The sequence below is a fragment of the Pseudonaja textilis genome, chromosome 1, assembly GCF_049901715.1.
Source record: "Pseudonaja textilis isolate UNSWEBS1 chromosome 1, rPseTex1.2, whole genome shotgun sequence".
Taxonomy (NCBI): Eukaryota; Metazoa; Chordata; class Lepidosauria; order Squamata; family Elapidae; genus Pseudonaja; species Pseudonaja textilis.
In genome coordinates this window covers 271213098-271227029 of record NC_141990.1, presented here as the reverse complement: position 1 = coordinate 271227029, position 13932 = coordinate 271213098, and the positions used below count along the sequence as shown (strand labels likewise).

The following is a 13932-nucleotide window of genomic DNA, read 5'->3' as shown; positions in this document are numbered from 1 at the left end:
TAGAAGACCTCTAAAGTCCCTTTCAAGTGGCAGGGCTGGCAAGAAAGGGGTTGGGAAGGGAGGGGAGGGAGAAGGGAACCGGCATTACAGCAGGGCAGCTGATGACTCCTACCCAGTAAAGCAGATGAGCTTCCAGGATGTGTTGGTCTAACCCAAGTATCAAAATAAAGGTCTATTTGCTATTAATAGTTGTTACTTTTAAAGTTTAGATGCTACCGCTTCAGAGCCACAAGTAGCTTACAACAGTTAGAATGCAACAATACAGAATCACACTCTCTCTCAACCCAATTGACCTCACAGGGTTTGTTTTTGTGGGGAAAATAGGAGGTGGAAAGTGTGCTGGATATATTCACTGCCTTCAGGTATTTGTAAAAATAATAAAGGCAGGATATAAATAAAAAATACGGTCATTTGTTGAGATAGCTTTCCATTTATATTAAATAAAATAATAATAAATACATATAACAAAACATAAATAAAATGAATAGTTTAGTGTATAATTTTAGAGGAAAAGGGATGACTGGTCATTGCTTCTTTGATCTGATCCCGGTGAAGCTTGGGGAAAGCAAGAAATAGAACTTTTCGTTTGCAAGCTCTTTTTCATATTTTACCTGTGCAGGAAACGTTGTCATTAGCCAAGATGGCCCCAGCTGCACAAATGCAGATAGCTAGGTGACTGCCAGCCTGTTGCTTGCAGATACCTGATTGACAATGGCTGCAATTCACATAGACTTCAATGACTACTTCACCGTGACTTTCCATAACTAAAGGAGGAAAAGAAGGAAAAGATGGAAATTATAGTTCAAATGTTTCTGAAAGGAAGGAAGGAAGAAGGGGCATTTCCTCAGTAGATCTTCTATCTATATGTTTTTTCCAATCATAAGTATCTTTTGCCGACTATCTGATAAATAATAAGCACATATCTTGAAGGCTACAGAAGAATATCTTTTCAAAGCAGAACCAACTATGGTAGGCAAACACATTAGTTTCGATTAGTGACTATATAAGCTATCAATCAGTAGAATAGGCTGCCACATAGTGGGGTTTATTTAAATATTGTCAAACAATGGTTGGTCATTTGCCACGGATACTTTAGCATACTTTTTCAACTTCAGCATCGTAAAAATGTTTGAATTTCAGGTACTAGAATTCCTTAGCCAGCCTGCCATACTGGCTTTCCAGTATGATTTGAACAGGGGGGGAAAAGCTTGTGGCCTCTTAAATATGAATATATTAATTACAGCAGTAAGTTTCATTAACTGAAGAGCATTCTAAAGTGCATTCTAATTGAAAAAAAATCCATGCCATGCACAAACCTTTAGTCATTAAGTATGGAATTCTACCTTATTTTTATTAAATCAAGAAGTGTATGTTCCCAACCCAGGGAAAATATATTTACTATGGAAAATAATTCCAATTCTGGAGCTTTTGTGCATGCCAGCACTTGCTGCTGTCAGAACTGCCACATTGACACAAAACTGCATAAACAGCTTCTGGGGTGACTGAATTTGAACTTCATACATGCTGTGACGTGTTAATGTGTCAGAAGAACTGAAAACATTTTTAATCTGTTTGGATAATGCCATCAAAAATGATTCTATTATATTGATATAGTAGAGTTCACAGATAAAGGGCATCATTCTTATGTGGTGTGGAATTTCCATGCTTCCCTTAATCTTCCTAATCCCCCCCTTGTCCTGAGAGTGGATACGAAAGGAACATGTGAATGAAACAATATACTGGAGGGACAAGATAAATGATAAGGTCCATATCACTGTGGGGCTATATCTGACCTGCCAGAGGGCTCAAGAAGATCTCCCCAATTGGGTTCACAAAGGAAACACCATGCTGCCCATCAGCTGTAATGTCATCTTTTTCAGAAGCATGTCCACCTATAAAAAGAACCAAGAGACATATTTAGCAGGCTACAGGGATCCATAGGTTGTCTAGTTGCCAAGTGAGCCAAACTAAAATCTTTAAATTTCAATGTTAGAATCACATTGCTGTTTTTTTCTCCTGAAATTTGTGCTGCAAATAGTTTTTATTCTATGGTTCTGAACAGGTTTTAGTAGAATGTCGTGCCTTCATTCTAAATGTGCTATTTGAGTTCCTGGAGAAATGTGGCAAATACATATTCAGATTTGCTACACCCTCAAGTTTTTATGGGTTTCACTTTCTCAAATGATAAAACATTACTGGGAATATGCTCCTAGCAGTTTAACAGAAATGGAAAATACATCGGCTATGAATGCAAGTATACATTGTTTACTTTGACACTATCAATGATGAGAACTAAATTTGTAGAGATAGATAATGTTCTACAGGTTGATAAGATAATATGAAATCATATTTTTTTAGATATAACTCTCTCCAGTTCTTTTTTATAGTGGATGTCCTGGACATGGGGCAACACAATAATTTTGGAACAAAATGAAGGTTCCACCTGATATAAACTAAGCTTTATACCTTTGTAGCCTCCCCCTCCACCACCAGATGTACAGGCTCCTCCTCCACCACCAAAACCACCAGAAGTGGCCCACTGGAGTTTCTCTAATGCTTGTTGGCAGGCCTCACCACCTTCTCCACTTTCCAGAAGTGATTTTCCAGCCCAGGGATACTGGGCAATACCTTCCCAACCACCACCTCCACCTGTACAATTTGAAGAGAAAGATAACAATATTCACAGATAGAAATTGCACATCAGTTAGAACTCATAAATAGATACAAATGCATATACATTAAAAAAAACAAATTAATAAACATTAATGTAAACACCTATAACCTATTTCCAATATTTTGCTACTGCACAATCTCTGTGCCATAAATTATGGGGTTCCATTTGTTGGAAAACTATCAGCTAGGCAAGAAGGAGGGATCAAATGGGGAATTAGCCTTGAGTCTTTGTGCAGCTGCAGGAGACTTAGGGCTGACCTCTCCTAAATTCCATGGGACCTTATCTGTCCCAAGAGAAGTCAGGCAGTCTGGGGAGAGTCTTATATTATAGGTAGAATATAATAAAATAGTCAACTTGAACCTTTTATATGTAGATCAGGTTGCTTGCACCTGATACGATTAAAGGAATGAAAAAAATATAGTTTACATTCAGGGGTGGGATTCAAAAATCCCAACAACCGGTTCTTTGCCTGGTTGCTGGGTTGGCGTGGCTATAGTGGGCGTGGCTTACCAGAACTTCCAGGAGGGCCATTTTTCACCTTCCCCAGAGTCCGGAGTCTTCCCTTGGGCCTCTGGGAAGGCAAAAACAGTCTCCACCCCGGGCTCCAGAAGGTCTCCAGAAGCCAGAAACAGGCCCATTTCTGGACTTCTGGAAGGGTCATTTTTTACCCTCTAGATTTAACATCCGGTTCACCCAAACTGGCCCAAACCAGCTGAGTCCCTATCCCTGTCTCTCTTTCTCTCCCTCCCCCACATACATTATATATAATATAGAAATGTAAACTACACACACACATACACACGTGTGTGTGTGATATATAATTATTTTTAACTTAGTTTTCCAATTATTACCCAACTTATTAATTTCCATGCCTAAAACTTTCATATATTACCTCTATAGTCCATGAAAGTTTTAGGTAGGGCTATTGTTCCTTAAGGCTACTACATCTAGGTTGCACCTATCTGAATGACCAATAAAGGCACTAAAAAGTTTTTTATTTGATATCTGTATATGGGTATGGGTATCCATCTGATGCCATATCACAATCAATTGGATTTTATAATGTAGATTATAGTGGGCCTAGTTGCTCCTCCAATTTCCAGTGCCAAACATCAACAATCATGAAGATTGCGAAGCATTCAAATGGGCCTTCCTTGAATCTACTTCCAAGAACATTTTTTAAAGCTTAATTCTTTTTTTGGACAACTGCTGTTATGCTGGTCAGGGTCAATCATCTTTCCCCAGTGCTACAAGCGTCAGAAAATCCCAACGTAGCAAGCTAAATTGCACATTACCAAGGATAATAAAGCATAGGAAAATAAACATAACTTTACAAAGTTATTTTTCTAAGTTTCCTTGCAATCTAATTTGAGGAATTTTCTGACAGAGAGGGAAGAGTTCATATCTAGTTCCGTGTGTGCTGTGATGGCCCCTGAATATTTTCTTTCTCATACAAAGCTAAAGAAATGCTTTCTTTGGTGCTGAAGGAAGCTTTTTTTCTAAGTTTAATTGCCCAGTGAGGAGAGAAATTTTCAGGACAGTGACAAAGAACAGAAAACTTGGGTGAGTATATCAATGGTCTGAAAAAGAATTGTACACATGGAGAACAATCGATGCCTTGGACTTCATTTGGAAAATTCTCTCCTAGGCATTGCATTCAGGGGTAATGAGCAAGACATTCTCTCTTGACCCAACCTACTTCATAGGGCAAAAATTAGGGGGATGCATAAAAACAGCTAAGATACCAGGATTTTCACCAACAAAGAATGGCAAACTGGAAACCTTCTTGGGCATGCACAAACACAAAAGTTGGCAACCAATTTGGGAAAAGAGCTGGAAATAATGCCAAGAGGAAATTTCAGAGTTAAATGGAAAAGACAATGACAATAAAAAGAACTCACGAGCATCTCAAAGGCTACTAAGCATAACTATTTTTGCAAAAGTTTTCAGATTATGAAAAATATTGCATGCATTTGCACGTATTGTAACCCACAAATAAATCTTAGCCTTCATACAGCACACTTCAAATGCTTAACATTCAGTCTTTGTATTTTTTTAAGTGTTTCAAGCGAGGCCCCAAGATGACAATAAGTTCTAACTGGCCTAAGTTTGCATCTACAAATGTAAAATTAGCATACAGTATATAAGGGTCATGCTAATTCATTTCCTGCGAAGTATCTTCACTTTAGATAATTATACAACAGATGTTGTTTGCTCAGCTGCTGGCCCCTTATCAAGAGCAGATCCTCACCTGCTGCTCCAGTTCTCCCATTGACCCCAGGTATGGCTGAGCTGTTCACATACTGTTCCAAGAACGCATCGTCCAGGGAGCTCTCTTGCGCCTTCAGATAAGCCTTTCCTCCACCCCCTGCCGCAACAAGCAAAGGTTCAAAAGCTCCATCCTTCTGCTGCTCAAGAAATCACACACACACATACACACACACAAGGAAGCATTAAGGAAACATCAAAGGTTCAAAGTCAAGCACCAAACAAAATAAAAGCCCAAACAGAAATAAAAACTCCGACTGGAATAGCTGACATTCTTTGGCCGCGAGAGGCAAGCAGTGTTGCCAGTAACTCTTGAACCATCTTACGCCCGCCTCTAAAATCAGATTGCGTAATTTCAAGTTTTCCAGAGCAAAGTTTAGGAAGGGCTAGGAAAAGTGATGGCCTCTCGGCTGTTGTGGGACCAACATTTGTTTGATCTGGCTTAAAATATTCTCCCTTTCTGAGGAACTCTAACAACATTAAAGGCCCTAAAGTTCCATACTGAACATCTATGGAGATTCTCAGTCATCCAGGTCATGGTTGTCCCCAAAGTGCTTTTTTCCCCAAGAGACAGCTGGACTTTCTGGTTTTTCTTTGAAGTCCTTACCACTCAGGTGACCCTGATGATACAGATAAACCTCCAGGTGGCCTTAATGACTTGCTAAAAGAAAGCAACTGACCAGCTGTCTGCAAGGAGTATAAATCCTTCCATTCCCCACCATCCAATCGGAGCCGAAGAAGCTTCTTGGATGAAAAGTGAAATATCTTCAACAAAAAACCAGGCAGTTCCAGTTGCCTCTTGGAAAAAAGCACCTTTGGGACGTCCATACTGAACATACCTCAGCATTTTAGCAAACCACCCCAGAAATCTTTGAAGGACCTTGCCAATGAAACTGGTATGCTACCAATTGCCTCTATACTTTTTGAACAGCAATGATTATGATGCAAACCATTCAAAATGAAGAAAAGGACAAAAAAAGGAAAAAGGCAGTAACAGACACAATGTTAATTCAGGGATCATTTGTAATTCAAATTGTCTTGGGCTGCATGGTGGAGTTTCAATCCGGGGCCATATCATTTATCAGCTGCTAAGCATTCCAGCAATGAACATTTTGATATTCCCCCTGTTGCAATGACTCTCTCCATTGTCTAGAGCAGTGGTTTCCAACCAATGGGTTGGGGACCAATGGTGGTCCATGAGAAAATTTTGGTGGTCCTCAGAGAAATGTGATCCCCAAAGCACCCCCTAAAGCAATTAATCCAAGCTGCATGGGAACACAAGGCTTGTGTTGCTTGCATTGCGAACAACACGAGGTAGTGAGGGGAGGGGGGAAAGGGCGGAGGGGAGGAACTTGCCCCACTCGCCCCATGTGCCTGGCCTGGCCACCCGGCTGCTTCTTTCTGCTTCTTTCTTCTGTTTTTGGCTGCACAGAAGGAAAACAGCAAAACTCTTCCTTTCTTTCCCCCAAACTCTGCCAGAAATGAGTCTTTGTGATCCTGCAATCCTGTTCCAAGAGGCTGCGCCGGCAAAGACTCATTTCTGGCAGAGTTTGGGGGAGAGAAAGAAAGACTTCAGCTGCTTCTGCTGCTTTCCTTGCATGAGCCAAAAGTCTCTCTCTCCCTCTGAGAATGGAGCTGGAGACAGTATCCTGCAATCCCAAATAAAGAACGATCGATCGGTAGGAAAACGGAGTGGGAAATTTTCCTGCAGACTTTTTGGGGGATTTTCCCAGGGTCTCTAGTCCGCGAGATTTAAAATTATGAGTTTGGTGGTCCCTGAGGTTTAAAAGGTTGGCAACCCCTGGTCTAGAGCTCCATCTTGTTTGTGCCACCATGTTTAAATATTCTCCAGATGGGAAGCTGCTTCAACTGGCCCTTAAATATTGCTAACTATAGCTAGCTATTGCTAAATAATTGCTAGTGGTCCTTAGCAACTGCTTGCAAAAGAACATGAACACTTACTCGAAACACATAGGTGGCTCCTCCGCCCCCTCCCCCTCCTCCAGCCCATTTGGTCAGTCCCTGAGCTTTTTTGTATTCTTCTTCAATTTCTGAAGATTCCCCCAGGCAAATCTGCTTAGTGTGATAGTTAATCTGAAAGAGAAGAAAAAGAATTAAAATCTGAAGAACATTTTTATTTACATCCACAGACAGCTGAAAATCTTTCTCCATGAATCTTTGATTTATTTGGTGGATAGATTTAGATTTTGCCCTTATTCAGGGAGCTCAATGAAATAGTTCTGGAAGTCATTTTTTTTTAGTTGTATCACAATGCCATGCTGAGCTATGATTAACTACAGATGGAAACCTATGGTAGACCTCTGCAGCTAAGGAGAATAAAGTAGGGGAAATCCCAGATTGGGATTAAAGTGCTAGGAATTACTTGTGAATGGAGCTGGAATACTGAGCGTGCCACCTGACCCAAATCAACCAATGAGCTTCAGTGACTGTATATGAACCTGAACCCAGGATTCATCAGAACTGATCCAACATATTAATTATAGCAATCGGAATTTTTCATTCAGTTGTTGTTTTCTGAGACGTCTCAGGTAGTATAATCTCTGCTGGGCCCTTTTGACCAATGTTGTGAGCACCCCAGGTCAGGTCCTCTATTATGGTAACAGCCAGAAACTTAAAACTGGCCACTTGCTCCACTCGGTCTCCATTGATAAGCAAGGGCTGGATGTCTGATCTGTTCCTTCTATAATCCTATAATCCATTTATTTACTACTGCAAAGAATACGCACTTTAAAAAAAATCCTGAATGTAGTTTGGGCTCATTTATTCTTCACATTAGGCAAAAATGCCACTTTTAGCATTTTCTCTCTTTTGTTTATATACTAGGATTTCCCTCCTCTCCCAAGTGTATCAGTTAAAACAATTGTTTAAAATACATTCAGACTTATCAATATTAGATTTCAAAACAGTCTATAGGTTCGGCAAAGGAGTCATTAATTGGAAACTCAACAATAAGAATGACAAAACTTCAAGCTAAGCATAAAAAAAAAAACCCAACCCTCTTTGCAGTCCTTTGAGACCCATTTCTTATTTTGGAGCTATCATTATTGAGAAGACTGGCTCCTGAAATATCTTATCAACCTTTTGTCACAACCTCAAAGTACACCAAGTGCTTGGAGTAGAAAGTGTGCAGGCCTCACCCTTAGGCAGGCATCTTCCCCTTGTTGCCCCACCAACATGTAGATGAGCTCATCTTTTTCCAGTTGGAAGTTAGCTGAGATAAAAATCCCATGGGACCGTTTGTTGTGGTTCTTGGCTCCTTTCCCTCCAGCTGCTCCGTAGGCTGAAATCCTGGAGAAGGGTAACAGCAATTAGGAAGAAACTCTACAGCTCAAAATGAGGCTCCAAGGTGGTGAACTCTTCACGGCCACAGGCCTGTCTCCAAAGAGGGGATATCCAGCTCCCCCATCTGATCCCCAGGCTAACTGCCAAGCCCATTTTACTTGTGCCAGCAGAGAAGAAGAAACTTTCTGACAGTGAGAACAATCAACCAATGGAACACCTTGCCCTCAGAAGTTCTGGGAGCGCCATGACTTGAGACTTTCAAGAAGAGATTGGACTGCCATCTGTCAGACGTGGTGTAGGGTCTTCCGTTTGGGTGGAGGGGTGGACTAGATGCCCAGAAGGTCCCTTCCAACTCTGATTATCTATTATCTGTTATCTGAAGGCCTTCTTAGGATCCCGTTGGTCAAAGAACTCCAAATAGCAGGATCCAGGGGAAGAGTCTTCTCTGCTATAGCGCCTACATTTTGTGGAACATTTTATCCTCTGAAATCTGCCCCCACCTTCCTATCTTTCTGCAAGAGTCTGAAGACCTGGCTCTGCCAGTTGGACCAGATGGGGGGAGTTCCACACTGGAGGTGGCTGCTAGATTGATGGCAGATTCAACTCCCTTTGTTCTCTGCTCTCCACTCATTTGTCTTTTTTGTTATCATATTGATGCATTCTCATTGCGTTCCTTTGCCACTGTTTACTTTATTGTTCTATTATTTTAATTCTTTTTGCACGCCTTTTCATTAATTAAGCTGCCTAGAGTTGCTCCACGGTGAGATAGGTGGCAATTTAACAAAATAATAAACAGACAAACAAACAAACATCCAGCCCATCTTTAATGTGATGGATGGAGTATATGCCACTACGGTTGTTGACCCTTAGCAACTGCGTAGTTATGCAGGTCATAACTATGAAAAACAATCATAAGTCACTTTTTCAGTTGTAACTTTGGTCACTAAATGAACTGTTGTAAATCGAGGACTACTTAGTATTCTTATTTCCTCACCTCATCACACTGATACTCACGTATAGCGGTTTGATACTGGCACTTTCCAGATTTGTACCCCTTGTAGATGTCCCTCTTTTCCCACCGTCACTGACATATTGGTGTCTTGATAAGCACTATCGCACTGTGCTTGTGTTGGTCCACGAGGCCCACTAGCCCCACAGGTGGCAAACCACCAGAGATTAACAGGTGTTTCCCCTATTGTTAGAAAAACATTCAGAGCTGTGATTAGCATGTCAACTTCACTTTCTTTCTCAAAAAAAAAGTGTTATTATCTGCCCAGGTCCAGCTTTTGATTTCTTACTAGTTGTTCGTTCGTTAAATTTACTGGCCCATTTTATAATTCTGGATGGTGTACAATTTTACAACTATACAATATGTGTGTTTGTGTGTGCATGTTTTCTTAAGTTTTCAGATGTCAGACAAACACAATACAGAAGCCTGATGATGGCAGATGAGATTCTGCCGAAACGTTGCTACAACTTTAAAAGTACAACTACAATGATACATATATGAAATTTTGAGTACTTTGGAAAACCGGTAGCGGAAATTTTGAGTAGTTCAGAATACCACCTCACTGGCCCCGCCCCCATCTATTCTCTGCCTTCCAAGTCCCAGCTGATCGGTGGGTCTTCTTTTGTTGCCCTGTACAGGAGAATGGTTAGTGGGGTGGGGAGAGAATGGGGATTTTGCAGCATCTTTCTCTTGGAGTGGGGTGGGAATGGAGATTTTACAATATCCTTCCCCTGCCATGCCCTCCAAGCCATGCTCAACAAGCCACACCATGCTCACCAAGCCATGCCCACAGAACCAGTAGTAAAAAAATTTGAATCCCACCACTGGTATGTATGTATATATGTATGTATATAAAAATACTGTAAAAAACTTTTATACAGTAGTAAGAAACTTCCAGACAATATAGCAACAACCACATTTCCTACTAAGTCCTTTCCCCTCTGGGGGATGTTTTACTAATAGTTTCTCATTTCTAGCATTAACTATCTCAGTGACAGAGTGTGTACATCTTTATGTGTTACTGTACCTTTCACTGTAAAAATGCCTTCCAAATAAACCACATGTATGAGTGTGCAACTCTATTTTCTCCTACCGAAAAGTTTTCAGCAGCTATCAGATCACAAGATATAGCCTTTCAGTGGTTTTAATGGCTCTATCACTTATGGCAATGAAGCAGCACTGGACATTATGAGGAGCTTTGGATCAGAACTGCTTTTTTTCTTGCTCCACTTAAAGCTCTCTTTTATTTCGTTTCCAGTGAAATTTTAGCCAGAATGGCTCCCTTAAGAAGGCATTGGATATCATGTAAGATTCTGAATTTGCTGATGTGCAAGCTAGTTAAAAAATAAATATATGTTTTGGATCTTCAGCAAAAGTGACTTTATGGTAGCAGCTTTGTTGAGCATGATCAAATAAAAAAACGGAAAGGTGGTAGAATCCTAATAAAAATCTATCAATTTCTACTTTGTGGGTTTCACCATAATAAATTAAAAACAAGAAAGAAAATATTGCTTACATTGGTTATTTTTGAACCAAAACAACAACTGGAACTACTTTGAGAAATATATGTATTTCAGTAGCCATCTCATTGGGAGGACACAACTATAAACTGCATTTCATACCACTTCTTTTTAACAAAATTAAGTCATTGATATAAAAAAGTAATAAGCATTATTCAAACATGACATAATTCAATTCATATAGGTCAATAATAAATTTGGAAAAGAAACAACAGAGGGATATGTGACCTCTGATCCACACTGAAACTCAAGCAGGAATATTTAACTCTTTTGCCTTAATTTTATCATATTTTATTTATATCTTAAACTATTGCATTCTATTCCAATTTCATTTTAGACTGTATTTTATTCCAATTTCATTTAAAATCATATTTTATTCCAATTTCATTTTAAATTGCTTTTATCAAATTTTAATTTGTTTCTGGAACTTTGCACTTTGATATGGCCCAAGGGCTAATCAATAAATAGAAAACTTTTTTGCCTTGTATTATGGTTCCAATTCAGGGACCACAGTCAGACTCCTGAAAATTTTTCTGCTATTCACGTTTGTAAAAGAAATATTGTAACTTTCTTGCTCCATAAGTACAAAAAGTTATACATTCGAAGGGAGAATTAGAATTACAGTAGGCCTATTCTTTACAATTCTACCCACATATTACCCACAAGACTACTTATGCCAAGGAAATACAGGAAATACGGCTGAAAATTAGAAAATATTAATTCAAGAATTATCCTATTCTTTCTGTCTAAAGGATCGAAATAGTTCCTGTAGTTTTCTATAACTGCAATGTTATTCAAAAGCTGCTTTATTTCCGATGCCTAGATTTAGCCTTATGTCAGTAATTATGCCGGATTTAGCTTTATGAGAATAATAAGTTCACTATGAGAAGAAATCTTAGCAATAAATTACTTATAAATGAATATTACAAATGGATACACAGTGATAGTTACCTAAAAGAAGGGGCTCTTCCAAAGGATTAAAAAGACGCTCATCTAATCTATCCATTGCCGGTGAGTAGTGCTGATCTCCATCAGTGTGGCTTTGTTTTCTTCCTGCCAGGATTTGCGAATGAGTGAAATGAAAAGACAGAAGAAGAAAGGGTTTGGATTAAAAAGAAAGAAAAAACAGGTTCCTTTTCTGAACCAAATTCAAATAATAAGGGTTTTCTCACTATCTCAGTCATAATGCAACTATGTTCCTAGACTTACTGATAATTGCTTAGGCAAGTGAACTTCTGGGATTCTATAGTCAGTATATAGCAATAGCATTTATATACCACTTCATAGTGTTCAGGAAGGTTGAGTCGACTTTGAGCTGGCCAAGATATCAATGTATGATGTTAATACTTCTCATTACATCTAATTTGTATCACTGGATGAGAGTTTTGCTTGCAATTTTTTTAAAGAGTATACACCAGGGGTCTTCAAATTTGACAGCTTCAAGACTTGTGGACTTCAACTCCCAGAACTCCTCCTCCAGTGATGTTAACTCAGGAATTCTGGGAGTTGAAGTCCACAAGTCTTAAACTTGCCAAGTTTGAAGATCCTTGGTCTACACTCTTGAATTTGAAGGCCAATTTGAATATGGCTGGTTCTTATAAGCTAATTATTTCATACAGACAGCAAGGCATAGCTTCTTTCATTCCCCTTCCCCTTTGAATAGTAACAGAGAATTTGTTAAAGCTTTACCTACATTTTTTTCACATTTTACCTCCCTAGCCTCTGTATAGCTAAGTTCCCACTTACGCTTCATCATCTTTACTTTTAGTTTACTGTTACTATTCAACAATTATATTAAATGTCAAGTACTGCTGTGTTCCACTGCACTAACCTAGCATCTTATAGATTAGATCAGGAGTTTGACTGTGGCCCACGGGCTGGATGCATTATGTGCAGGCCACGCCCACCCCAAGCTCCACAAAGATCTGTCACATGATGGCAATGTGACACGGCAAGTTTGAAACCTGTGGATTAGATCAAAGGATGGTCTCCAGTTCTTTTTGTGACCTTACCTGATTAAATTTTGAAGTTGCTGGAGGTGGGCCAAATTACATTTCACCTTTATACAAGCTATCAGTTGATAGGTTCAGGCAAGGTAAAATCCCACCATCAAGTCAAAAGCTATCTGTGTCAAAATATGGACACTGCTGGAAAGAAATAAGGATGCTTCTCTCCAAACTGGTCTCAGACCAAATGGGTTGCTAGTCATAGAAAAGAAAGCATTGGCAGCAACCTGTGCAGTTGCTATCTAGGGCACATCATGGCTGACTTGATGTTAACAGAATAGAATAGCATCTGTTAACAGAAGAAATTAAGAAGAAGAAATTAAGCCAAATTGTAGCAGCTGCTTACTGCTCATGCACAGCCCCTACAGAGGAGATTTTCAGCAGCAAAGCTTATAAGATAAAGAGTAATGTAGAAGTATTATAAGTTGAAGTGGGAAGTAGCAAACAATGCATTTTCTAATCAACAGATTCTGGACCCAGAATTTTAATCAGGGACCTACATTAAGCAATAGAAAAAAGCATTGATTATCAAAGAAGAAGAGGGCCTGCTAATCAAAACTGCATTTTCACAAGCCGTAGCAGTAAAACATCATTCAACTCCTTAGCCACTCCTTCTGACTCATACAAACCACAAAACATTTTCTGTAATGAAAGGAGATGAATTAAATAGCTGGAACGGACGAGGAAATGAATATTTCCATCTTAGCAAAAAGAAAATTAAGCTTTCTCCCAGCTCTCTTTCCTCTCTTCCTGTTCCTTCCACTTCCTTCCTCCAAATCTTCAGACTTCAGACTCTGCCTGATTAATCAATTGGAACTGTCAGGGATCTCCAAAATCTCTCTTGGAAAAGGAGGATGTAATTTTATTACAGAAAGCTGCTGGGTTTCTCCAAAATGTAATTGAATTAGAAGAGATGAATAAACGGCCTTCTTCTCTGAAGGAAAACAATACAGCTCATAGAAATTCAGGGAGCATCAGTGAACCTGAATGTTTTTTAGAATATCATCTTATCGATGTATTCTGGTATATTTAAAATAAACACGCTGTCTTACTTGTACAGCAGCCTTTTCTAATCAGATGTATGCCAATCAGGTGGATCTATAGTGAGATATTATATCCTATCTAAGGAGAACTAAATTTAAAGTTGAAAGA

General features: G+C 39.3%; 1 protein-coding gene across 2 annotated transcripts in view; it reads right to left on the bottom strand.

Moving 5' to 3' along the window:
- LTK (leukocyte receptor tyrosine kinase) overlaps positions 1-13932 on the bottom strand; it is a 108877-nt gene that overhangs the window by 30082 nt on the left and 64863 nt on the right. For both annotated transcript variants that reach the window (XM_087921789.1, XM_087921790.1), the window contains 8 exons: positions 11726-11827; positions 9260-9437; positions 8101-8251; positions 6905-7036; positions 4926-5082; positions 2467-2649; positions 1794-1892; positions 612-764 (listed from right to left, as the gene is read on the bottom strand). In XM_087921789.1, the coding sequence (XP_087777915.1) occupies positions 612-764; positions 1794-1892; positions 2467-2649; positions 4926-5082; positions 6905-7036; positions 8101-8251; positions 9260-9437; positions 11726-11827 (1155 nt within the window). The remainder of the gene's footprint in view (positions 1-611; positions 765-1793; positions 1893-2466; positions 2650-4925; positions 5083-6904; positions 7037-8100; positions 8252-9259; positions 9438-11725; positions 11828-13932) is intronic.